This window comes from Python bivittatus, unplaced genomic scaffold (genome assembly GCF_059951505.1).
Source record: "Python bivittatus isolate LINGU-HERP-01145 unplaced genomic scaffold, Pbiv_v1 ctg000690_np1212, whole genome shotgun sequence".
Taxonomy (NCBI): Eukaryota; Metazoa; Chordata; class Lepidosauria; order Squamata; family Pythonidae; genus Python; species Python bivittatus.
The window spans coordinates 10,141,380-10,165,076 of NW_028277096.1; the positions used below are offsets into that span (position 1 = coordinate 10,141,380).

The window sequence follows — 23,697 nt, forward strand, 5'->3', positions numbered from 1 at the left end:
GGTAGATTTTCTAGTTTTGGCAATTCTAATTTCTGGAAGTTATCTTCCAAATCTTCCTCTTGGAACATACATCTGAGTGCCAAGTTGAAAAAGCAACTTTGCAACCAGTCCTTGCATTTACAATATTTGCAGTTCTGTAAAGCAAAGGAAAGCTGAAATAAAATCATGTTTCACTTAGCAACCACTTCACTTAATGACCGAGTTGTTGGTCCCAATTGTGGTTTCTAAATGAGGACTATCTGTAATTGCATGTACAGGTAGTCCTCATTTAGCAACCACAATTGGGACTGGCAATTTGATCATTAAGTGAAGTGGTTGCTAAGTGAAACTGACTGCTTATGATCTTACTTCAGCTTTCCTTTGCTTTAGAGACCTGCAAAGATCATAAATATGAGGATTTTTCATCACTGTTGTAAGTGTGAATGGTCACTAAATGAGGTAGTTGCTAAGTGAAGACTGCCTGTATAGTGTAAGAGATGCTGAGCATATAATAGGCAGACAAAGTAGATGCTGGTCTGTGAAAATGTTGGCCATAAGGATTTTTCATGTTTCCCCCCAAACATGAAAACTTGTAAAAAAGAATTAAAAAAACAAGGGCCAGTGACATGATCTCTAACATTTGTACAACGCTGGAGATGGTAAATGAGCAGGAAATCAGATCTTCCTCTAGGCTGCTCAGAGGACTGAGCTGCATCCTCTGTTGCTATGTTCTCAGTCTGGAGGATGAGAAAGGAACCAACTGATGGCAGAGTTTATCTCAGAAATGGCTGCAAAAAGGTCTGGAAGAAGCAACTGAAAATATTCAAAGAGTTTCCACCTTAATGAACTCACTCCTATTGTAGTTTCTGTAATTTACCCCTAATTCTTGCCATGACATTCCCTATTCAACTCTATTTGATTCTTGCTTTGCTGATCACCCCGGAGCTTGACACTGACACGTTGCATGCTTCAAATTCCACAGCTCTTGGTCTCAGGTATGCGTTAGCAGTTGGCTCTTTATTTCCTCTCTGGCCCAGCTAGTTCATAAGGCTGGTTTCAGTGCTTCAATCTTCCTCATGTGACTTTTTGGAACAACCATTATGAGATAGAGTTAGATTTGTGCCATCGGACCTGCCCAAATTGTCCCATGTTTGAATCTAAGCTAAATCTAGCAAATTCAGAAAATCACACACACATTATAACTATGTTCACACAATTTGCATATCTCGGTTACTAAATTAAAGTTAGTAAACTAACCAAACTAGATCTGTGCAGCATACTAAGTTTGCATACCTGTAGACTACAAACAAGGATAAAATGAACTAAGCTTAGCAATGTCTGAATGCAGTCATGATTCTTTAACTGACCTGGTTTAAGAATGATGTGTGAATGCAGCCAACTAAACAACAGGTTATTCAAAAGAACATTGGCCATTTTAAGAGCCTTTTCAGCCGAATAATACTAACAGTGTGTGTTAGAAGAGAATGTGAGAAAATAAAGTCAGACTATCTAGCTTAGTATTATATGTAACCTCCCTTGACTAGCCTGGCACCCTATAAATGTCCTGTAGCCAGAAACAGACACTGATAGATATAGAAGAGAAAATGGAAATAACATGAACTTGGGGGGGGGGGAGCAATCATATAATATAATATATCAAGTAATGCTTGATTCTATAGTAAAAAAAACCCTAGCTTGTGTTGGAAAATTGCTGTGGATAATTTCCAGTTTAGTTTGCACCCAGGACGCTCCCATTCAATCCTTATATTGAGATCAGAATAAGCAAACACCCTTCAGTTCATCTAGGAAAAAATATGGCTTGATGTTTAATTATTAAACATCAGGAAACATCTGAAATTGTTAGCTGGCTAAAAATGAGGCAGGCAAAAGTAGGGAGGGAGGAAGACATGAACAACAGGCAACATTTTACCTTGTCAATGTATATCAAAGGGCAGAGAACTTTCCAGAGCCACTTAAAACAAGATTGTGAGTAATTAGCATGGACAGTCCCAAAGGAGGCCTTTGGTTATTCCAGCTTTAAACCTTTTATGCACATAGCAGCAGCAGAATAGAGATGGGAAGCAGGACACTGGGCGATCCTGCCTTTATTCTGCACCACAAAGGAAACAGTTTGGTGGACGGGGTTGATGTGGAGTTCAACAATCAGATTTTAATAAATGGGCAAAGGAACTCAAGATGGGTAGCGTTCTGCAAAACAGTCACCAACAGTTCCAACAAGGAAAAAAAATGGGAGGACAACAGAAAAAGCATATATAGCTACAGGAAATTTAGAAAAGATCTGGAGGAAAAGCAAAAAGGGGCACCTGTCAGGGATGGAAAAAGAATCAAGTCACCAAAGAAGCTAATCCAGAACTATAAAGCAGGTGTCGGCAAAGTTAGCAGAGCAGAGGCCGGTCAAGGATGCCAGAATAAACCCAAAATGGCTTTTGTTTAGACACGTTCAGAATGGAAGGGGAGAAAGAACTGATGTATTCAATACTCTGGTGAAAAGGAAAAAGCAAGTAGCACAAAGCAAAACCAGGCAGAGCTGTTCCACTCCTATTTTGGTAGTCTTCTCCAGCAAGAAATGACACGTTTCATGAGGAAAGGTGAAGAGCAGGCTGAAAAGGCAGGACGAGAGCGTAAGACTGAGAGAAACTTGGTCAGAAAATGCTTATTTTCTTTGAATGTTCAACATGCAGGGCCAAATGGATTGTAACCTAGGGCAGTATGGGAACTAGTTAACAATCTGACTGTACCTTTATTATACTGGAGAAATCCTAGACAACCGGCAAAGTGCCAGATGACTAGAGATGAGCAACTGTTGTCCCTGTCTTCAAAAAGAAGAGAAAGGAAGATCTGGGGAACTACACCCCAGTCATTCTAACGAAGTTATCCTAAGATGAAGTCAAAATGTAAGCACCTTGAAAATAATACAGGTCTTAACAGATTAATTTTTTTATTTTTTGAAACCGATAACCTTCTTTAGTAGATTGTGGGAATGCTACAGATGCAACAAACCTTGATTTCAGCAAGGCATTTGACAAACTATTCCATAGAAGCTGATTAGCAAGACAAATAAGCATTGACTGAATGGCATGATAATCAAGTAAATACATAAATGACTTTAGGATTGTATTAATCAAGGATTCCCTATTAAACTGGAAATGCATAAATCAGAGCATTGAAAGGAAATTCGGTCCTGAATTCTCTACACCTCAATATTCTTATTAATAACTTCAGTGAAGAGGTGAAGAGAATGCTTATGAAACATGCAGAGGATGTGAAATTGGGTGGGATGGCTAATACCTTAAAAAAAGAAAATTCTAAAAGATCTGGTAGGTAGAAAAACAGGCTGACAGTAACAGAAACAAATGCACAAGTACGACATGGAGGATACCCAGCTTGGTTAACAGTACTTGCAGAAAAGATTACAAACCCAGTGCAGTGTGATATAATTGCAAAAAAAGCAAATGTAATACAGGCTACAGCAACAAAAGTATAGCTTTCAAATTACAGGATGCAGTAGTTCTGCATTATTTTGCAATTATCAGACCCCACTTCAAGTACCATGTCCAGTTCTAGTTACCACACATTAAAAAGGATTCAGCAAAATTGGAACAAGTTAGGGAAGGGCAGCAAGAGTGATCAGGAAATTAGAAATTAAAAGCTATGAAGAGAAATTGAAGTTGACAAGTATAAGTACAAGAGAACGTTGCGTAGAAAGGCAAGACCTGTTCTCAATCATTCCAAAATGTGGTATATGGAATAATGGTTTTAAGTTACAGGAAGGCATATTGCAAGTGAATATTGAGGAAGAGCTTCTTAACAGTAAGAGCAGTTCAGCTGTGAAACAAATTACTTGGAGAAGATAGTAGGCTTCCCTTTTCCAGATGTGCTCAAGCTGAACTGGAATGCTTTAATTTGGATTCATGCACTGTATAAGCAGTTGGACTGGATGGGCTACGTGGTCCCTTGTAAGTCTATTATTCTAGGATTCTATGCTGGGAATTCTGGGAGTTACATAGTGAATCCAAGTGGGAAACCTGGCTGACCATTCTAGAAAAAGTTGGCTAAAAGGAGGAAAGGCTGTGAGAGTAAATCCTCCAGAGATGCAACAAGCCCCCTCATCTGGTTTTGGGGGTTTGGTTATGGTTCTGGGGTGGGGTGGGGGTTGTTTAACTTCCATGTGTGGTGTGGTTTCACCTCTCTTTGGGAATGCATTGGTGTGCCCCCAGGCCTGTCCAGCCGCAGCATAACTGTCCAGTGTTGTAGAACCTGTTCAGCAGCGTTACCTGCTTTACTTGACTGTAACCAGGGTGGTAGCTAGTGTGGCTACAACTTTTTCCCCATACCTGTTTAATGGCATTTTTCAAATTTTTGTTCTCACACCTCCCTTTGCTTTTTCTGGTGCCCTCTGGGTTCTGCTGGCCAGCTGGGGTACCTGATGGTTCCATAGAATTTGTTGAAGGTTCCACAACATGTTTGATGGACCATGGCATAGGAAACCTCGAATAAAGCTAAACTAAGGTCTAGTTGGTATCATTCGTCTTAGTTCAATTATATCTATCATTCTTCTGTGCGCTCAAGCAGCATATATTTTCCCCACAACAAGCCTCTGAGGCAGGTTGTGATATGCAGTAGAGACTGGCCCAAAGTCAGCCAGGGAATTTCCATGGCTGAGGAGGGACTTCAACTTGAGTCTCTCTGGTCCTAGTCCAACAGCATTATTGCCGCAGCACGCTGTCTGAATACACAGCTAAAAGAACAGGTTTTTCCCCCCCACTTTTGCTCCTATTTCCCTCTTCTTCTGTTGTTTTTCTTGCCTTCTTTATTTATTGTTACCTGTCACAATCAAATGACTCTCAACAGTTACACTATTATCCAAAACGTGAAAACATCATAAAAGCAATAAAATAAAAGTAAACCTTGGAAAAAATGCATATAACAAAATACATTAAAAAAAAACTACAGGAATAATCCCCAAAATTAAAACCAATAGATAGCAATTCAATGATGCTTTTCTAAATAACTTTGAACAGTTCATGTGTTTAAAAAGTGGGGTCTGATCATATCTCTAGGGAACAGTATTCCATAAAGCACGTGCAGCAACAGAAACGCAGGGAGTCCCTTTTCCGTCATGAGATTGGGGAACCACTAAAAAGTTCTTCCAAGATACTGGGTGAGCCAAGATTGGTGGAAGAAGATGGTCCTCAAAGCCTAAAGCATGTTGGGCTTTAAAACTGCAAAACTGCATTAAAGAATTATGAGGAATATCTGGTTGGACGAGGCCAACATCTATCTTTCCTATCATCCTCAGTAAAAATCTCAACAACTACAATTCATTTTCCCTTGCTGCTTTGCGGAACACTTTTCCAGGGATGTCATTGCTTAACTATGCTGAAATTAGTCCCCTGTTCACGTGTCTTTATATAAATGTTATAAATGGATTCAGTGAATAAACAACAGGAACATGCAAACAATACTTTCAGACCCAAAGAGTGCAAATGCAACACCCATCAGCAACTCTTTAAAGCAGCCATGTCTTCCTGGGATTGCCCAGAAACTTAGAAGAGTTACAGAAAGGTACTGTGTTTGCACTTCCACATTCTCCAAGTTATCTTTTCTGAACTCTTTCCAAAGTACTGCAAAATTCTGCAGCAGAAACCAAAGATTTCCTGCACAAATGGGCCAGGGATTATATTAGTTTATCTCTAATCATGCCCCTAAAATTAAAGATGCAGCTACCCCATATGAGATATCTCTGCTTCCTGTAAGATAAATAATAATGTTCTTTAATCAAAATATTTTGGGTAAAGAAAAATAATGTGCAAAAATTACAGTTCACATAATGTAGAGATAATTATTCTCCAGTGGAATAGCAGCCTGATTCTGGTAACACAGTAATATACAACACGGTCCTGTGATTAATTCAGATTAAGAGTTATATAAATTTAAAATCCATATTTGGCTCATTCACTGAGGTTTGATTCAAATGATTGCCAAATTAAAAGCAATCTAAACCCTTCAAATACATTCTGTTGGCCATTGTAGGAAAGGGAGTGGTGAACTAGATGGGCCTATGGCTTCATCCAGCAGGTTTCTACTGTATGGTAGTCCTCGCTTACCAACTGATTTGTTTAGCGGCCATTTGAAGTTTCAATGGTATAAAATAATAGCTTTGCAACCAATCCTCACATTTATGACCATCCCCGCATCTCACGATCATGTGATCGCCATTTGTGTGCTTTACAACTGGCTTGCAACAAGCAGAGTTAATAGAGAAGACAGAAGTAAAATTGTAAGTCACAGTCATGTGATGTTTCACTTAACGACCAGGGTGATTTGTTTAATGACTGAAGAGGAAGCAACATCGTAAGCCTGTCATGGTCACATGATTTTCCACTTAGCGACCGTGGCGCTTAGCAACAGAGTTGCTGGTCCCAGTTATGGTTACTAAGTGAGGACTACCTGTACTTATTTTCACATCGTTGAACCAAACACATCCAACAAATTTTATGAATGAGTGGAGATTTGAACCTGGATCTCCCTGGTCCTAATCCCATAGTCTAATTACTACACCATACTTGATATTACTGATATTTTCTGCCTTAGCAATTTTTCTTTCTGCCTTTCAGTCCCATGTCTCCTCACTTCCCACCCCTACGATGCCCACTTAAATTGTCCAGTTAGTTGCTGTTTTCTGTTCTGTTGGGAAAGAACAAGACAAACTTGTTTGCTATCAGGGGTCAAGATCCTTACACTAGAAGGGAGGAATGTGGAAAGTTGGTATAGGGTGGAACAGGGGTAGCTGCTGAAGACAAAGTGATAAGGCGTTGGCCAGGATAGTAGAAAAGGGTGTTTTTCCTTACTGACCCTATCTTCATTTGCACCTTGGACTCTGAGCAGCATTCTTTTGTCAGCTTGGAACATCTTCCATTGTGGCAAGAAGAAAGTTCTTGAGAAGAACAACCAACTTCCATAAGGATGGCTGCTTCCCTTCTACTTCTGTTCCTGATTGCTAGCAAGACCATGGCTTTAGGTGATTATTATTTTACAAACTCATAAAATCATATAGTTGGAAGGGGTTATTTAGACCACTGAGTTCAATCCTCAACTCAGTGCTGTTTGGTACCCTTTGATGAGAGGAAAGATCCTGTCCCATCTCAGTGGACTGATGATACTTTTCCCAACCTGGCATTTTCCAAGTGTGTTTGAGTACAACTCGCACCATTAGTTGTGTTATTGGAAATGATGAGAGTTGTCCTCTCACATATCTGTAGGATGACTTGGGGAAGATTGCCCAAGATCATACCCTTTGTCTCTGCCCCATCCCTCACTCCTTCTCCTTTCTCTCCCAATCACTGGTGTCCTTTCTTTAATTAAGAGTATCATCTACCATTTTGAATTAAACTTTCCAGGATAAAGATCCTCTCTTTTTTGCTCTGGGCATTAGCAGACATTTAGATGTAAATGTTTGGTATTAGTCTTCTTTCTATGATGAGATATTTAAAAAATGGAAAAATCTTCCTGGGCTAAGTAACTGAGTACCGTAAAAGCAAAAACTGTGTGGCTGTATTCGCCTAATGTGCTGAATCTGCTTCCTGAATGAACCTATTTTCTGGGTTTGCAAATACATCAAGCCATAAATGAAACAAACAGGCGAGGCTTGGACTATACTCACCTATCTTAGCATGTTGAACCCATGCATCTGTTAGGTTTTACCTTGCCCTGGTTAAGTGGGTTGTGTACAGCCAACAGGTACAACTGTTAATAGTATAAAACGAATTTGGGGAACTGTGAGGAAGGTATGCGTTGCTTTCCCTTCCAGTGGCATTTCACTTCCCTGTCAGCATACAGGGATGGTTGGCTTATTCCTCTAAGATTCTGGAAATTGTTCTAAACAAGAAGGGAGGGAGGGAAAGAGCGAGGGGTGGGTATTCAAGTGGAGATTCAAGACATGCAGTCAGCCCGGGAGATGCTATAGGGTTAAACAGCCCTTAGTCATGTTCAGAATTGAGCTAATAGATGGATAACGGTCATGTGGGCCGAATGTGATTCCAAATAAAGAAGAATTTCCCTCTAGGTTTTTAGCTTTTAGGAGAAAAAAAATAGCTTTAATTTTTAATTGGGTTGTGCAGCTTGGCTCCTTTGCTTTTAAAGCTTTGCTCCCAAGGAAATAAGGTTTTGAGTGGGGGTGGGAATTAAAGAGGGAAGCACGCCTTCCTTAAATCTAGAAAAATCCATGTTTGCAATATATACATAATAGTCTCCTCTCATAGGATGCTCCCTCACAGCCTTTCTGATTGACAAGCTATAGGAACACTATTGCTGAAAGGAAAGGGACGGAGTGTCCTGAAAAATTGCTTTTCTACTGAATGGGCACAAAGAGGGTGTATGGGGGTGGCCCGGGGTGGCTCTCTGGGCCAAGAATGTTGACCACCATTTATATTAGGGAGCACATTTACACACCCATAGTTTATATTAGGAACCATATTTACATACCCACACCCCCTTGATCCATTTACACACCCATAACCGCCTTGCAGAAGACTATGAAAACCAGAGAGAACCTGTCTTTCTCACCCTTTGAAGCTCATATGCAGAAGCCAAGCAGGCAGACAGTCAAGTCTTAGTCCAGTGCCAAGGGACACACCCTCCATTGAACTAGCTCCAGAAGCACAGAGCAGGCCACGGGATACATCATCAGATCCCTCACCATCTCCACTTGCCCTCCTACCTCTGCTCTAGGGGAAGTTATTACTACACTCTCTTTAATGGTAGAACAGGCCCCAAACAAAAGACAGACCTCTTCCGTTATTGTGTAGTGTGGGGAAGGAAAGGGCATGTCCTTCCCTCTCCGAAAGCAGTGAGCAATATTTGGAGAAAATTGTACAGGCTGCAGTGTCCACTCCTGGTCTAGAGAGCTGAGAAAAATAAAACCGTGAGAAATGTTCTGACCTTTGCTTACATTTGATTAGATGCTTCACCCGTTCTTGCACTCCTGCGTTACCACCTGATGCTGACAGCTACTTAAACTGCTCAATGTATTTTCAGAGTTGATCCCCTATACACCTCGGATCTCAGAGCTGAACATGGAAGGAAAAGTCACTGTTAGCACTTTTGCCTTGGAGCCACCAAAGTGTGTCTTTGACCCATTTGTCAACGTCTCTGACAACATCTGGTTGGTAATCACTTTCATTAATGGTGAGTGAATAGCCAAAATCCTAGTGCATTTTATGTTATAAATTTACTGTATTCATTCAATTTCTATCTTTCAGCCCTGAGGTAGACCCGATCAAGAACCAACTCCCTAGGAAAACTAGAACTAAACTATATTGAGATAAGCTATAGCCCAGTGTTTCTCAACCTTGGCCACTTGAAGATGGGTGGACTTCAACTCCCAGAATTCCCCAGCCAGCATGCTGACTGGGGAATTCTGGGAGCTGAAGTCCACCCATCTTCAAGTGGCCAAGGTTGAGAAACATTGGGCTATAGTAACAGAATCTTGCAAGTCTGATTATGTTTTTCCTCCCCTCCCTCATATACCCCACTGAGTCAAGGAGGAGCCAGCCTGAGCCTCTTCCTAATACTCCTTTCCCAGGGCTTCAGCAATGCATCTGCCCTGGTTGTTTCAATAACAGCTTCTGAATATTCCCTTCAAGGCCATCTCCATGGCTCTCTACAGTATTTCCACCTCTTCCTCAGGAACTCAAGGTGTGGGGAGGGGGTTCCCTCCATTTTATCCTCAGAACATCACCCCTATAGTGTGAACATCCACACCAGCTTCCTGCTTCGAACAAAATGATGAAAGCAGCGTTGTTCTACAAGCTCTTTGGGGCCGGACGCAATGTCCCAATGTGTACCCAAGAGGGGTGGGGTCTATGGTGCAATGCTCCTTTTGTTGTTCAGCCCCACCCAACCCTGCCTGCGGTTGCTGCTGCCTGTGAGATAGGTTGAGCTCAGAACAGGGGACGAGCCCGAAGCTGCCCGCTGCACTTCCGTGGCTGATGGCAGTCAGAACCTGGGTCTTCTCAGTCCTAGTCCCAACACCTTACCCACTGCATTAAACTGTTTTCCTGCCCAGTTGAGGATCAAAAGGGAATTGGGGCAAAGCTGGCAGAGTGTATGAGAGATTTGAATTAATTCAAATTTTACTTGCAGTTCAAAACCTTGTTTCTGAATGTTAGTAGTTGAGGTCTTTCCCAGATATGGATGCTACCTTACTTTACTCTAGTGTTTCTCAACCTTGGCGACTTTAAGAAGCGGGGGCTTCAGTGCTGGGGAATTCTGGAAACTGAAGCCCCTGCTTCTTAAAGTTGCCAAGGTTGGGAAACACTGCTTCATCCAGATGGAGGCTAATCAGTAATTATGGCATGTTAATAGATCACCTGACAGAGTCAAAAGGAGAGGTGCACATTTTAACTGTTTCCATAAGTAGATTAATTGATTAAAACTTTCAGTGGATTCATCACTGGGGGAGCAATTTTAACATCTTTGTGGCTGGGAAAGGGGAACATGTCTGGAAAAGGTTGATTGCTTTCAAGCACTGGAATTAGTATACGAGAGGCACCAGGCCGTCCACTGTTGGAAACCATATGCTGGGTTAATGGCGGGTTCCCCGAACCATGGGCATGATCTAACAGGGTTCATGTGAGATGGGTGAGCGATTAAGCCATTAATTTCTGGTAACGTGAGCTCAGCTCTGGGTGACTCGCCCTGCCTTGCTCCTCTACCCACAGCCACGGCTAACTTCAAGAACCCAACCTCCGCCCAGCAAATCCCACCATATGAAGATTTATATACCAGTTACGCCTACATGACCATGAAGTCCACCCTCTCCCAATATCCATGCAAAGGCAAAGCAGGGAACGTGCTTCGGGTCGGCAACGAATCTTCCTGCAAAAGCGATGACAGGAGGACCCACTGCAACGGCCCCCTGCCCTTGCCTGGACCTTACAGGTAAGGGGAGGGTGGCATTTGGCGCTCCATTTGGCCCTCAGAACTCCTTGGAGGGAACTCTGGCAGGCAGACAGGGCATCCACGAGGGAAGGGGTGCCAGGAAAGTCAAGATGGCAGTCACGATGCGTGTAAAAAGGGGCAGAGCTTGGATTTCATGTTTGTGGTGGCCATCTTGATTTTTTTTTACCTGCGGCCACCTCTGAAGGCAGGATATAAAATGAAGGAATATTCTACTCTCAGGGCTGGGAGCTGAAAATAGTGTTAGCTGAAGCAGTTGCAATAATAATAATAATAATAATAATATTATGAAGAAGAAGAAGAAGAAGAAGAAGAAGAAGAAGAAGAAGAAGAAGAAGAAGAAGAAGAAGAAGAAGAAGAAGAAGAAGAAGAAGAAGAAGAAGAAGAAGAAGAAGAAGAAGAAGAAGAAGAAGAAGAAGAAGCAGCAGCAGCAGCAGCTTACATCCTGCGACAATATCTTTAATATTATTAAACAACCACATCTGTCTATCCCAGGTCCTTGGGAAAGACTCTATAGGTGGACAAAAATGCCAAATCCAGTCTAAACATCTGGCTGACTGTGCAACCAACAACAACAACAACAATAATAATATCCTAAAAGAAATCAAGACAGAAAATGGATAAACATCCCTTCCTTTCCACTTGGTTATCTAAGCCAACAGACCTGTTGGTGTCTCAGATTGCATCCAGTCACAAATCGAATGGCTGCCACTTGCATGGCACGCTAAGCATAGGCTGAACCCCGATTAGGTTTATGTTTATGGGTGCACATCGCTTAGCACATTGAGAAAGCTGGCTTAATTTAGGAACGAGGATAAATGTGCTGTGCAAATACAGCCTCGCATTCTCAGATTCTCTTGGAAGCTATTGGACCTGACTGACCATGAAACATTTTGGGGGGGAAAGAAAAACAAAAAACACCTGGATCTTGGGAATGTTGGGAACCCCACTGCAGCAACAACTCCCGAACAATTTACTTGGGGAAGGAAAGGGAGGCCAAGAATGTTGTTAGGAGAGTGGGGATGATCAGTTTTGGGGGGTTTTGTTTGCTATATACTGTATTAAATACAAACCAGGGGAGTTTCCTTGAGTACTGACTGAAAGGCAAGATCTAAGTCAAAGGAAGATATACATAATTTTAGCAAGGGCAATTCTCTTGTCCCCCCCCCCACCACCACCACCTTTCCTTCAGCCTGAGTGCTACAAGGGTCAGAGCGGCAGTGTGATGACATCATTGCATTGGCGTTTGCAATCTTTGGCTCTTTCTTTTTGGAATTTTGCAAGGCTGGGGGAATTAAGACAAAATACATATATTTTGCAGCAGAACTTGAGCAGCACCATCAGGGGTGGCAGGAGAGAGGCTGAAGAGGCTGTCCAAATGGCTCCCTATTAGAGGATAGATAATTAATGCAATTAAGTTATTTATTCTTAAGTCATATATGCCTACAGTGGCTACAAACAGAACTTTCTACACCATTTTTTTAACTGAGCGACTCTGATAACTTTTTTTTCTAAACCTCCCCCCTCCCCATAGCCAATTTTCTTAACTGAAGGCATTCACTGATCTTTTGCTGTATATTTCCAGTCAGGGAGAAATGAATATTTGGGGTGAGCAGTCACTTCTCCAAAGACTTCTTCAGAGTCTCCAGGGGTGTCTGCAGGGAAGGGGGTCAAAAAAGCCAAGCTGATGGCCATAATCATGCAATTGAAGCACTGCCCCTTTTTACCTGTGTCAAAAACTTCAAGATGGCATCTATAATCACGCAATCAAAACCCTGCCCTTTTTACATGTATCTTTCATTGCATGGTTATGACTGCCATCTTGAATGTTTTGACTCCCCGAGACACCAGGCCTGCATCTCATTTAATAATTAAGGAACAATGAAGTCAATGTAACAATTCTGGGGAAAAAAAACAGAAGAAGAAAAAGAATCATAGTGATTCTGAAGCTGGAGGTATAACCAATTTTTGACACTTGGGGGCCCATCCCTTGAGAAAACAGCCATGGGAATGCAGACACATTCAACCAGACTTTCCACCCTGTAAGGAAATGGAATGAAGTCAGGGCAAGAGAATGAGATCTTTGGTCCTCCGGAATCACACAGGCTTGAATAATGCAAAAGAAGTTTCAACTCTAATCAGATAATGATGGGTTTGTACCTTCGGATCATCAGAAGGCAACCTTGGGTTTGGTTTTTTTTTTTGGTTTTTTTTTTGTTCAGGTTGAAGACTGAATTCCTTTCCAGGAATCTCAAGGGTTGCATGACATCAATAAATGGGGTGAAGGAAATTATGAATGGGACTAAACTCAAATAGGGCCTCTATTCTCTTTCTGCCCCCCCCCCCATTTTTTTTTTATCATTCACCATTGCAGCCACCATCTTGACATTTTTGACCAAACTCTGTGGGCACCCTTGGTCATATGAGCCGAAATGCACTTGGAATGTCATTGATATTTCCTTCCATTCCTTTCTTCTGCTTTAATTTCACTATACTTTTCAGAGTGAAATTCCTCGCCATGGACTCCACGGGTTCGAAAGCAGAAACAAGATGGTCTGCTCCAATCACGCTGAATAAAGGTATGCAAGGAGAAGAACTTGCTGCCCATTAAACAGCCAAGAAGTGTATGATGCCGCAAAGTTTTGTGGACCTGGGAAATAATGGGAATTGCATCAGGTTGGGAAAGGTTATTCTAAAAGTCAGGACTATTCCCCCCATCCAGAAAAGGTGGAATCTCCCATTGCCCCTTTCTTTCCAAATAATGCCAAGAACAGTACCATGCCTGTATCCTTCTAGTTCTTTGTTTATTGCCCTCTGGTTTTACAAGCTGTATACATCTTAAACAGCGCTGTTATGCACATGTCAGGGAGAAGGAAGGATATTTGCAGGGCCAGGTGTCTGGCAGTTTTCAGAAGCACAAAAAAAACCTTAATGGGGAAAAATAGCTTTTCACAGGTAGGAGGACTTCCAAAAATGATGGTTAGAGCAGCTTTTCCCAAGTGGGTGCCTTCTATATGGGTTGGATTACTACTCTGATCATTCCCATCCTAGATAGTTAGGAGAGTTGTAGTCTAACACATCTGAAGGACACGTTATACAATTCTGAATTATTTGGGAAGGAGGGAATTAGAAGGTAGATGGGAAAAGTAGAATAACTGGAAAAGGTTTTGACTTATTGGCTAAGGGCTCTCCACAGCATCTCTTCCAACTACAGTGCCATGTTCTTTTTGCCATGTGTGTTTTCATTGAGTAATCTTTAACCCACCCACCTTCAAGACTCCAATTAATATACTGTATATAATAAGAGACCTAGTGTGACATAGCAGTTCACGTGCTGCACAAGGACTGGGGAGATCCAGGCTCAAGTCTACCCTTGGACTTGGGAGCTCACTGGAAGACTTTGGGTCAAAGACTTTCTTGGCCCAACATGCCTTGTAGAGTCATTTTTATGAGGATAAAAGGAAAGGAGATCCCCATGCATCCATATCTATGCGAGAGCAAGGGAAGAAGTAATAAAATGTGTGTCGTAATATCATGAGGCAACCCTAGGACTTACATATTTGTATCCAATCTCAGGACACAAGTATGAAAGGGCAGGGTTTGCACTGTGATGTCACCATATGCGTGCTGTCCCTTTTTTTGTCATTATGGCCAGCAATGGACAATTCTGTTCCATGTCTGTAATCCCCTTGATTCCTTGAACAAAAGGAAGATCAAAATCTAACAAACTAACACAGCCAACTGGAAAGAAGATTAAAGCAATAGTTTGCAATAAAGGCATACCGGTTAGATCAGGGTTCCTCAACCTTGGTGACTTGAAGATGTGTGGACTTCAACTCCCAGAATTCCCCAGTTAGGCTGGCTGGGGAATTCTGGGAGTTGAAGTCCACACATCTTCAAGTCACCAAGGTTGAGGAACCCTGGGTTAGATAGAAGCCATGATGACGTCAAGTGCATCATCCTACAGATGATACAAATCATGTACCGGTAGTCTCCTGATTAAGAACCCCTGGTTTAAGGATGACCCATAATTAAGAACGGGGCCTATTGTAGCAAAATTTGAATTAAATACACAATTTCAAGTTAAATACACAATGGTTCGAGTTCATTACACAATACTACTTGTACAGTATTATACAATAATACTGTTCTGGCTTACATACAGATTCGATTTAAGGACAGTGGAGAGTGTCCTCCACAGTGGAACTCTTAAACTAGGGACTACCTTTAATTTGTGCCAGGTACAAATGATGCAGATTGCATAATCTGGACACGTGATGTTACTTCCCCCCCCAGGGAAAACAGCACCTGGGTCAACACCTGTTGAATAGTGATACATGATTATTCTTTTGTCTTGTTTCTTCAGCCCTGATTTGGAAAACAATAGACACTTGGCCAGGCAGACGTAGTGGAGACATGATTGTCATCACTGTAATTCTCTCTGCTCTCTGTGGGGTTGTCACTATTGGCTTCCTGAGCACTGTCTGCTATGAATGGTAAGTGCTCACACCTAGAACCTTAGTGCTGCAAAGGACAGGTGATGTTAGTTGGGCCCATCTGCACCCAGGGAAAAATGGGGTGCTGGAGTCCTAAAATGATAGAGAAGATGAAGGCTGAGATCAATGCTGAAGACAGTGGCATAAATATAGTGAAGGCAGGGGAGGAGGCCATCTTGGTGTCCACCAGCACTGGGAAGCCCAGTGGGCTCTACCTCCTGCCCATTCCTTGCTCCACATCTTTCATGTGGGGTAGGTTAACATATCTGGGTTGCAGAGATCCAGCTGACCACCAGATGGTGGCAAAGACTTATCTGTACATATGGAAAACTTTGAATTTTCCAGGAAGCCCAAGGATCAGCCCATCAAAGTAGACCAGTCTTGAACACCAAAGTCATGAATAGTAAAGCTACTTTTACTATAGGATTTCAGTAACAGAATTTTGCAAGTCTGAAAGTGCCTCCCCCCTCCCTGCCTTTATCCTAAAGAGAACTAGGGAGGGTCAAGCCTGAGGTGCTTTTTCCACCTCCATTCCTTCTGTGGGCTGAGATTTCTCTTATCTGACCTGTGCCTTAGTTGCAGCTCTTCCTCCTCTTCCTCAAGGTTGCTCTCACAGCTCATTACACCAAGTGAAGAAGTTTTCTGAATGGGGGGTAGGAGTGGGGTTGGATTCCCTCCTGAATCTAACAGTCAAGCTGGAGGAGACCCTTGCAAGGTTCACGCCTGCTTCTGCACTGCCGGCAGCAGGAAGAGGCATCGATGGGGCCAGGTGTCTCTCTGCAGGGGGAGTCAAAAGAGTCAAGTGGTGGTTGGGACTCCATAATCTGGGACTTTGATTATTTGGTCACTCCTGCACAGTGGGGGTCAAGAGATGGCGTCCATGGCAGTGCAATTGGACACATAAAAGGGTAGGGATTTGATGATCAATCATTTGAACTGCTGACTTAACTTTTGTGACCCCCCCCCACCTCTGCAGACATCACTGAATCCAAGTGAGAATTAAATCATATTCCCTCTGCCACCGTCAACAATTGGCAAGATAGTATGGTGTAGTGGTCACAGGACTGGAGAGACCCAAAATCAAGTTCAGGATAGATCACTGGATGACTTTAGGCAAGTCTCAGCATATCTTACCTCACTGGGTCAATGTTATAGGGCGGAAAATGAAAGGACAGGGATAAACATTTGACCTTCATCTCCCAGAAAAGACATGGTAGTTCCATCAAAGGATAAATTAACACGCAGCCATTTGCCTACTCACGCCAGTTTCTTTTTTGACAGCTTCAAGCTTTGGCGCCACAGTCCATCTGAGAACCAAGAGGAACAGCGCCCAGAGCCTTTCCAAGCCAGTCGCTATGATACCCACCACATTCCCCCTGCCCCACCGGTACCTCCTCCTCCACCTGCTGTAGATATGCCTGGCTCTCAGCGCATCATTTCATCTTCATAAAGACCACAACTGCACAAGCAGCCCCCTAACTGGGTCTCTGTGTCTTTCCATGGCAGTGAGACCCCACCCACACTCATGCACACCCACAACCTTGCTGCTAGATTCCATTCATGCTCTGTGCATTGCAATCTCCTTGGCTTTTTGTAGGAGAATCCTGGGCCACAAGTGTGCAACCCAATCAAAGTGGCTTTGCCCAGCCAGGAAATCCATTTACTGTCCTTAATATGAGGCTAACTCTAACAGCACCTGGGTCAGGCCAAGGCCTTTGTTTGGGCAACTACAGGATTCTGGTTTTGCATGGTTGGCTCATCCATATTTCCTCACTACCTGCCCTCCTCCACTGGGTTCCTCTCCATTTCCCAGAGTGCCTGCCAAGAATCTGCCTACTGATTCTCACAGGCCTGCCAAGACTTTCTGCAAGAGTTGGCACTGTCACTGCCTCTGACCTCCCCTCTTTTGCTTAGATTACTTTTTCTCAACCTTGGCAACTTTAAGATGTGTGGACTTCGACTCCCAGACATAAACAGAAAGTTATGGGTTCTTCAAGGGCAGTGTTTCTCAACCTTGGCAACTTTAAGATGTGTGGGTTTCAACTCCCAGAATTCCCCAGCCAGCCTAACTGGGGAATTCTGGGAGTTGAAGTCCACACATCTTAAAGTTGCCAAGGTTGAGAAACACTGGCTTAGATAAAGCAAAGAAAATAGGAAATAGGATATCAAGAAGAAAATAGGAAATAGAACACTCAACCCTTCTTGTCTTTTAACTCCTTAAAAGGTAAAATGTTCCTCGACTTGAGTTAGACTCCTGGTGATGATATGGACAAAGACATGTTGTTTTCTGAATTCCCCTGTTTGGTCTCTATTCCTGGGATTCCTGATGATCTCTCATCCCAAAAGTGACCAGCTGTGTCCTGGCTTAACTTTTTTCACATGATCCAAGCCAGCTAGATTCCAGTATCTACAGTAACCTTACATCCTTAGATATCTATACATTTGAAACTCCAAATCCCACTATAACCTCTTCCTGTTAGTTTCATTTTCTCTGCAACTGATGGTGCTTACTAATCTCTGGTGCAGAGTGTTACTGAATTGAACATAAACACACACACACATATATATGGCTGCTTTTACAAAAGAGTTGATTGTATTCCCCAAATAACCAGTATTCAAAATATGATGAAAACAGTTGCTGGAAAGACAAAAAGAATGCAGCTGTGTGGCATTTAGCATCTCTAAATGCAATTTACACTCTAGGCTAAATACTTACCTTGCCATTCTGGTCCCAATTTTAATCTAGTTCGGTGTTTCTCAACCTTGGCCACTTTAAGATGTGCAGACTTCAACTCCCAGAATTCCCCAGTCAGCATGGCTGGCTGGAGAATTCTGGAAGCTGAAGTCCACCCCTCTTAAAGTTGTCAAGGTTGAGAAACACTGGTCTAATCTACTGAGTTCTAGGCCTCCCTTAAGCAAGAAAGTCAGCTGGGTGATTTTGGGCCAGTCACTGTCGCTCAGTCCAACCTACCTCACAGGGCTGTTGTAAGGAAAATAGGAGGTGGGAGCAGTATGTATGCCGCCTATTCAGAAATAAAGGTGAGATATAAATCAAAAAAATAAATAAATCAGATATTCTCCTAACATAATATGTTACGTTTGGTTGGTATTCCTATATATATGAATCATGGGGGCAGTGAATTCTGTACATAGTTTCCAGTGTGACTGTGCACGGCTGTGTGTCTCTTGTCCAGCACATTTTCAAATCCATGAATTATCTTGTTTTAAGGGCATACATTTACAAGCCAAAGCAAAAAAATCCCCAGAAGCCATTTTCTGTGGTAAATACCTCATATCAGAGATTTTGCTTTCTGGAGCTTTTCCCCGCAATCGAGTTAAAGTGTTTGCCCATCTTTCAGTCAGCTGAAATTGGCTGTGCCTGTTGCTGTTCCCTATCCTGCCTCTCTCGCCAGTCGCTGCTGGTCCTCTGGCTTCTGTTTGGACATTTTTTTATTTATTTTATTTATACATCACATTTACATAGCCGCCCATCTCACACAAAGCGACTCTGGGCGGCTATGTCCTTTGCTTTATCCAAGCCAATGTTTCTCAACCTTGGCAACTTTAAGATGCGTGGACTTCAACTCCCAGAATTCCCTAGACATCTAAGTGACATTAGAGCCTGACAGATGATACACCCCTTGAGGCTGCCTGGGGACTGTCAGAGTAAAGGGGAATATAGAATAGGACTTTAAGAGCAGTACTATATGGACAGCTCAGGATGAGCTAAAACTGTCTCTTTCATGGGCTGGGATGAGAGAGAGGCAAATTCATGGGAACTGGGGAGAATGAAAGATGTTTGCAGGATGTGCTCGAGTCATGGATCTGGGTGACTGGGGAAAGGGCCCTTCTCAGGAGAATGACAAACACAGAGACTCACAGATGGCACCATACTCGCTCAATAGCAAAAATACCGTTTTTGCTACTTTCAGGACTCTTCCGGTTTAATTTGCTATGTGAAGCTTTGCACCGACAAGGAATCAATGTCTATTTTGATACAATTTCTAGTTTGGGTTTATTTTTTATTTTTTTCCCCTGGTTTAAGATAGGGAGTATGATGCATTTCAGTGTGTCTTATTAGGCACATTCTGCCTGAATGAATAAAGTTTTGATGTATTTTGCAATAATGATCTCCTCTGTTGATTTAAAAGAGAAAGTGATTAATGTTCTTTTGGTTAGAAAAACAATACACACCACATACTGAACTTAGTAGTTAGCTTGGTTAATGTTAATCTTGGTGTGTGTGTATGTGTGTGTATGACTGGCTTAACACGTTGTGTGAAGCCAATGAATTGATTAATTTATGATTCAACAAATTCAGTGTGTTACAGTATATGAACCCAGCAAACAACTGTCTGGGCTATTTGCCTACAGGCCAAACAGATGTGATAATTACTGTGCAGTTGGCCTTGCACATCGATTAGTTTTAACAAAATAAAATAAAATGAGAAAAAGGAACCAGACTGGACCATGGCATCTATTAGTATAACTTTCCCCCACCAAGTAATGTATTGAAAGGATATTCAAATGCCTCAATGAGACCATTCCTACAAAGATCAGGATCATGCAAGCCATGGCATTCCTTGTGACACTCTATGGAAGCAAAGGTTGAACCTGAATGGGTAGAATATTGATGCTTTTGAACTTGGTGTTAGAGAAGACTCCTGACAATACCATGGACAGCCAAGAAAACAAACAAATGGATCATCGAACAAATCAACCCAGAGTTCTCACTTGAGGAACAAATGACTAGGCTCAAATTATCCTACTTCGGACACATTATGCAAAGACCCAGGTCTCTGGAAAAGGCTCTAATGCTGGGAAAGGTGGAAGGAAAGACAAGAAGAGGATGACCAGCAGCCAGGTGGATGGACTCAGTTACGGTGGCAATGGATACACCACTGGAAGACCTGAAAGACCAGGATAGGGACAGATTGTCATGGAGAAAGCCTATCTATGTGGTTGCTAGGAGTCAACAATGACTTGATAGCACATCATCAATCAATCCTTGACCAACTCTCAGAATTCCCATCCAACATGCCATTTTGTGGGTTGGGATTCTGGAAATTGAAGTCCATCATATCTAGTGGACACCAAATTAAGGAGGGAGCCGGACTCTTAGAAATGACAGCACTTTACACAGAGCTGTCTTCATTTTAATAACAAAGACAATAAATTAGGACTAAAGTTGGACTGGGACATAGCAGGACAATTTAATATAGATCACCTTTCAAAATTTCAAAAGTCCCCTGAAAGTGACAGGTGACTGCCAAGTGCAAGCTCTCCCTTTTCTGGGCATAGAAAGAGAGAGAATGAGAGGCCGGATGATGAAATGAGAAGGGTTTTCATAGCCCTCTTTCAAATACCTGCCAGGCTGTCACCTAGATAGTCAAACCATATTCTGTCTTGCTCCAAAGTTCAGGATGTTAAAGAAGTTAAGCTATAGGATAAATATTCTGATTGAAGGTTAAAAAAAAAAAAAACTTCAGCAGATAAAGCACTTTGAGGTGAAACCAATGACCCAAAGAGATAGTAGTCTCTCCCTTGTTGGATATGTACAGTATATTCAAGCAGGGGCTAGACAGTTCTTGCTGGAATACTTTAATTTGGATTCCTGCAATGAGCAGGGATTGGATTCAACAGGTGAAATCTCCCTTCCAACTTTATGAGTCACTGAGAGAGAGACAGAAGTTCTATAGAAAAGGAATGGAAAGGAACAGACCTGCCCATTTTTCACTGCCTTGGATAAACAGGAGGCAACTTGATTTTGCCTTGGATAAACAGAGGCAACTCACATATTGGATAATTTCAAAAGTCCCCTGAGAGTAATAGATTATGGCCAGGTGCAAGCTTTCCCTTTTCTAGGCATAGAAAGAGGAAGAAGGTGAGGCTGGGTGATGAAATGAGAGGGTTTTTCATAGCCCTCTTTCAAATACCTGATGTCACCTAGAAAGTCAAACCATATTCTCTCTTGCTCAAAAGTTCAGGATGTTAAAGAAGTTAAGTTATAGAAACAAAGATTCTGATTGAAGGTTCAGGGGAAAAAAAACCAACAGGAAAAGCACTTTGGTGGTGAAACCAGTGACCCAAAGAGATAGAGGTCTCTTCTTTGTTGGATATGTGTATTCAAGCAGGGGCTAGACCAGCGACAGCGAACCTTTTGGGCTCGGCATGTCAAAAATTCAGAAAATGCCTAACTTGACTCTGCTGGTGTGTCACACACACCCCTCACTCCCAGATGGAAGAGAAACAATTCTTTACATATTCATTTATTTTTTAAAAAATACAGTGTGGTGCTATATATTATATAAAGAAACGTCGAATAATTACAAAAATGAAATACGAGTAAAGAAACTCAGTTTCTTTGGTAACTCAAACAAGGAGAATAGTCGTCGGGTGTTGGTGAACGCTGGCGTGTCACCCAAAACGTCATGGCGTGTCACCTTTGACACGTGTGTCATAGGTTCGCCATCACTGGGCTAGACAGTTCTTGCTGGAATACTTTGATTTGGATTTGTGCAGTGAGCAGGGATTGGATTCAACAGGTGAAATGTCCCTTCCAACTTTATGAAACACAGAGAGAGAGAGAGAGAGAGAGAGAGAGAGAGAGAGAGAGAGAGAGAGAGAACTGTTGTAGAAAAGGGATGGAAAGGAACAGACCTGCCCATTTTTCGCTCTCGGTTCTAATGGTTTCATGCCTGCCCACTTCTTTCTGTCATATGACGGAAGATAGGCAGGGAGTGTCAAATGCTTTGAAAGTATGCATGGCAACCATGGTTCACAATTGAAATGATCAGATGAGTCAATGGTTTTCACCGAGAGCGATCATGACTCATCCGTTCAAGTACAACCCCAAGAATTATTTCAATAGTTTGGGTTTCAATGGAGAAAAATGTCCTCAGTATAAGCTGCAGTCCATATAAAGATTCATACAGGAGGATGCTTCAAAATATTCTGCCCCTACGCTTCAAAAACTTAAAATTTAAGCTTTATTACGGTCAAAGATCAGCATAGAACAAAAGAGTACAAAAACATTTTTTAAAAACCACACGATGAAGAGGGGGAAATGTACAAAACCAGTCAGGATATAGTCAAAACTGCCATGGTAGGTACTAAAAGCCAAAATAATAAAAATTCAAAGCTATAAGAATATATAGTAAGCAAACTGAATACAGATAAAATGGGTAAAATTAAGATCAAACCAGAACCATTATAAAATTACCCTATATAAAATATATTAGTGCCTGAAGCAGGAAAATATCCATGCATAAAAGACATGAGTCTAAAACACCTGGCCAAAACCAGAAAAGATATGTGTAAAAAGCAATTAACTACTCCAAAAAATTATTACAAAGGAGTTTAGGAGAAAAAGAAAAAGAAAAAAAAACCCTGAGGGGGGGAAAACTGTATTGGTAACATTTTGGAGGAACCAACATCGTCCTGATGGGCAGACCAAAATTCCCATACCCCAACCCATGGCTTTCCAGACGGTGTGCACTCTCCAGATGACTCCACTATGAACCACTCCATGAAGTGCCTACTTGACACTAGCTCCAGACCAGCCTTGCAGCTACCTCAAGTCTAAGACTAGACCTGCATCACATCTTCAAGTAAAAGAACATCCTCCAGTCAAAGTGGGAAAGAGTTCTGCAAATCCTCTTGGCCACCAAAAAGCTTCAGGTGCTTAGGGAAAGCTGGTGTCTCTTTCTGCACACTCCCACCCAACTGCTGGCAAGGATCAAAGAAGGAATAGTGAAAGCATTAGAGCAGTGTTTCTCAACCTTGGGAACTTTAAGATGTGTGGACTTCAACTCCCAGAATTCCCCAGCCAGCTGGGAGTTGAAGTCCACACATCTTAAAGTTCCCAAGGTCGAAAAACACTGCATTAGAAGCTAAACTATAAGTAAGATTGTCCTCTCTCTCTCTTTCTTGATCTCTCTCTCTGTCCCATCTTTCCCACTGAAGGCAAGTGCTCCCATTTTTTGTAACCAGTGTCCCAAGTGTTCAAGCTGCCTTAGTTAAACAGTTGCAATACCAAGAAAAGGAGCTTCCCAATGTCACAGAGACACTGTTCCTGTTTCTCCAGCCAGGTTGTTAAGACTGGACGAGTGCTTGCTGCTCATTCATTGGGTTGGCACACAAGCCTACAGGGAACACACTGGAAAGGAAGGGTGTCGGTTCTCCTTTGGCCTCCCCAGCTGCTGCTCTAGCACAGGCATGTGGTAACATCCTCCCGCAGACG

At 42.2% G+C, this 23,697-nt stretch overlaps 1 protein-coding gene across 1 annotated transcript; it reads left to right on the top strand.

The window, feature by feature from the left end:
* Window positions 1–6,050: 6,050 nt before the first annotated feature.
* Window positions 6,051–19,502, top strand: UPK3B (uroplakin 3B). Its single transcript, XM_025165239.2, has 6 exons — window positions 6,051–7,021; window positions 9,037–9,186; window positions 10,722–10,941; window positions 13,462–13,538; window positions 15,326–15,455; window positions 16,737–19,502. The coding sequence occupies exons 1-6, from the start codon at window positions 6,967–6,969 to the stop codon at window positions 16,903–16,905; spliced, it is 801 nt and encodes a 266-aa protein (XP_025021007.2). The 5' UTR covers window positions 6,051–6,966; the 3' UTR covers window positions 16,906–19,502.
* Window positions 19,503–23,697: the final 4,195 nt, after the last annotated feature.

Excerpts from the sequence above, each read along its gene's own strand:
- UPK3B (XM_025165239.2), top strand. The coding sequence starts at position 6,967 with ATGGCTGCTTCCCTTCTACTTCTGTTCCTGATTGCTAGCAAGACCATG. Across the intron at positions 13,539-15,325 it reads TCCAATCACGCTGAATAAAG|CCCTGATTTGGAAAACAATA; the intron begins GTATGCAAGGAG and ends TTGTTTCTTCAG. Across the intron at positions 15,456-16,736 it reads AGCACTGTCTGCTATGAATG|CTTCAAGCTTTGGCGCCACA; the intron begins GTAAGTGCTCAC and ends CTTTTTTGACAG.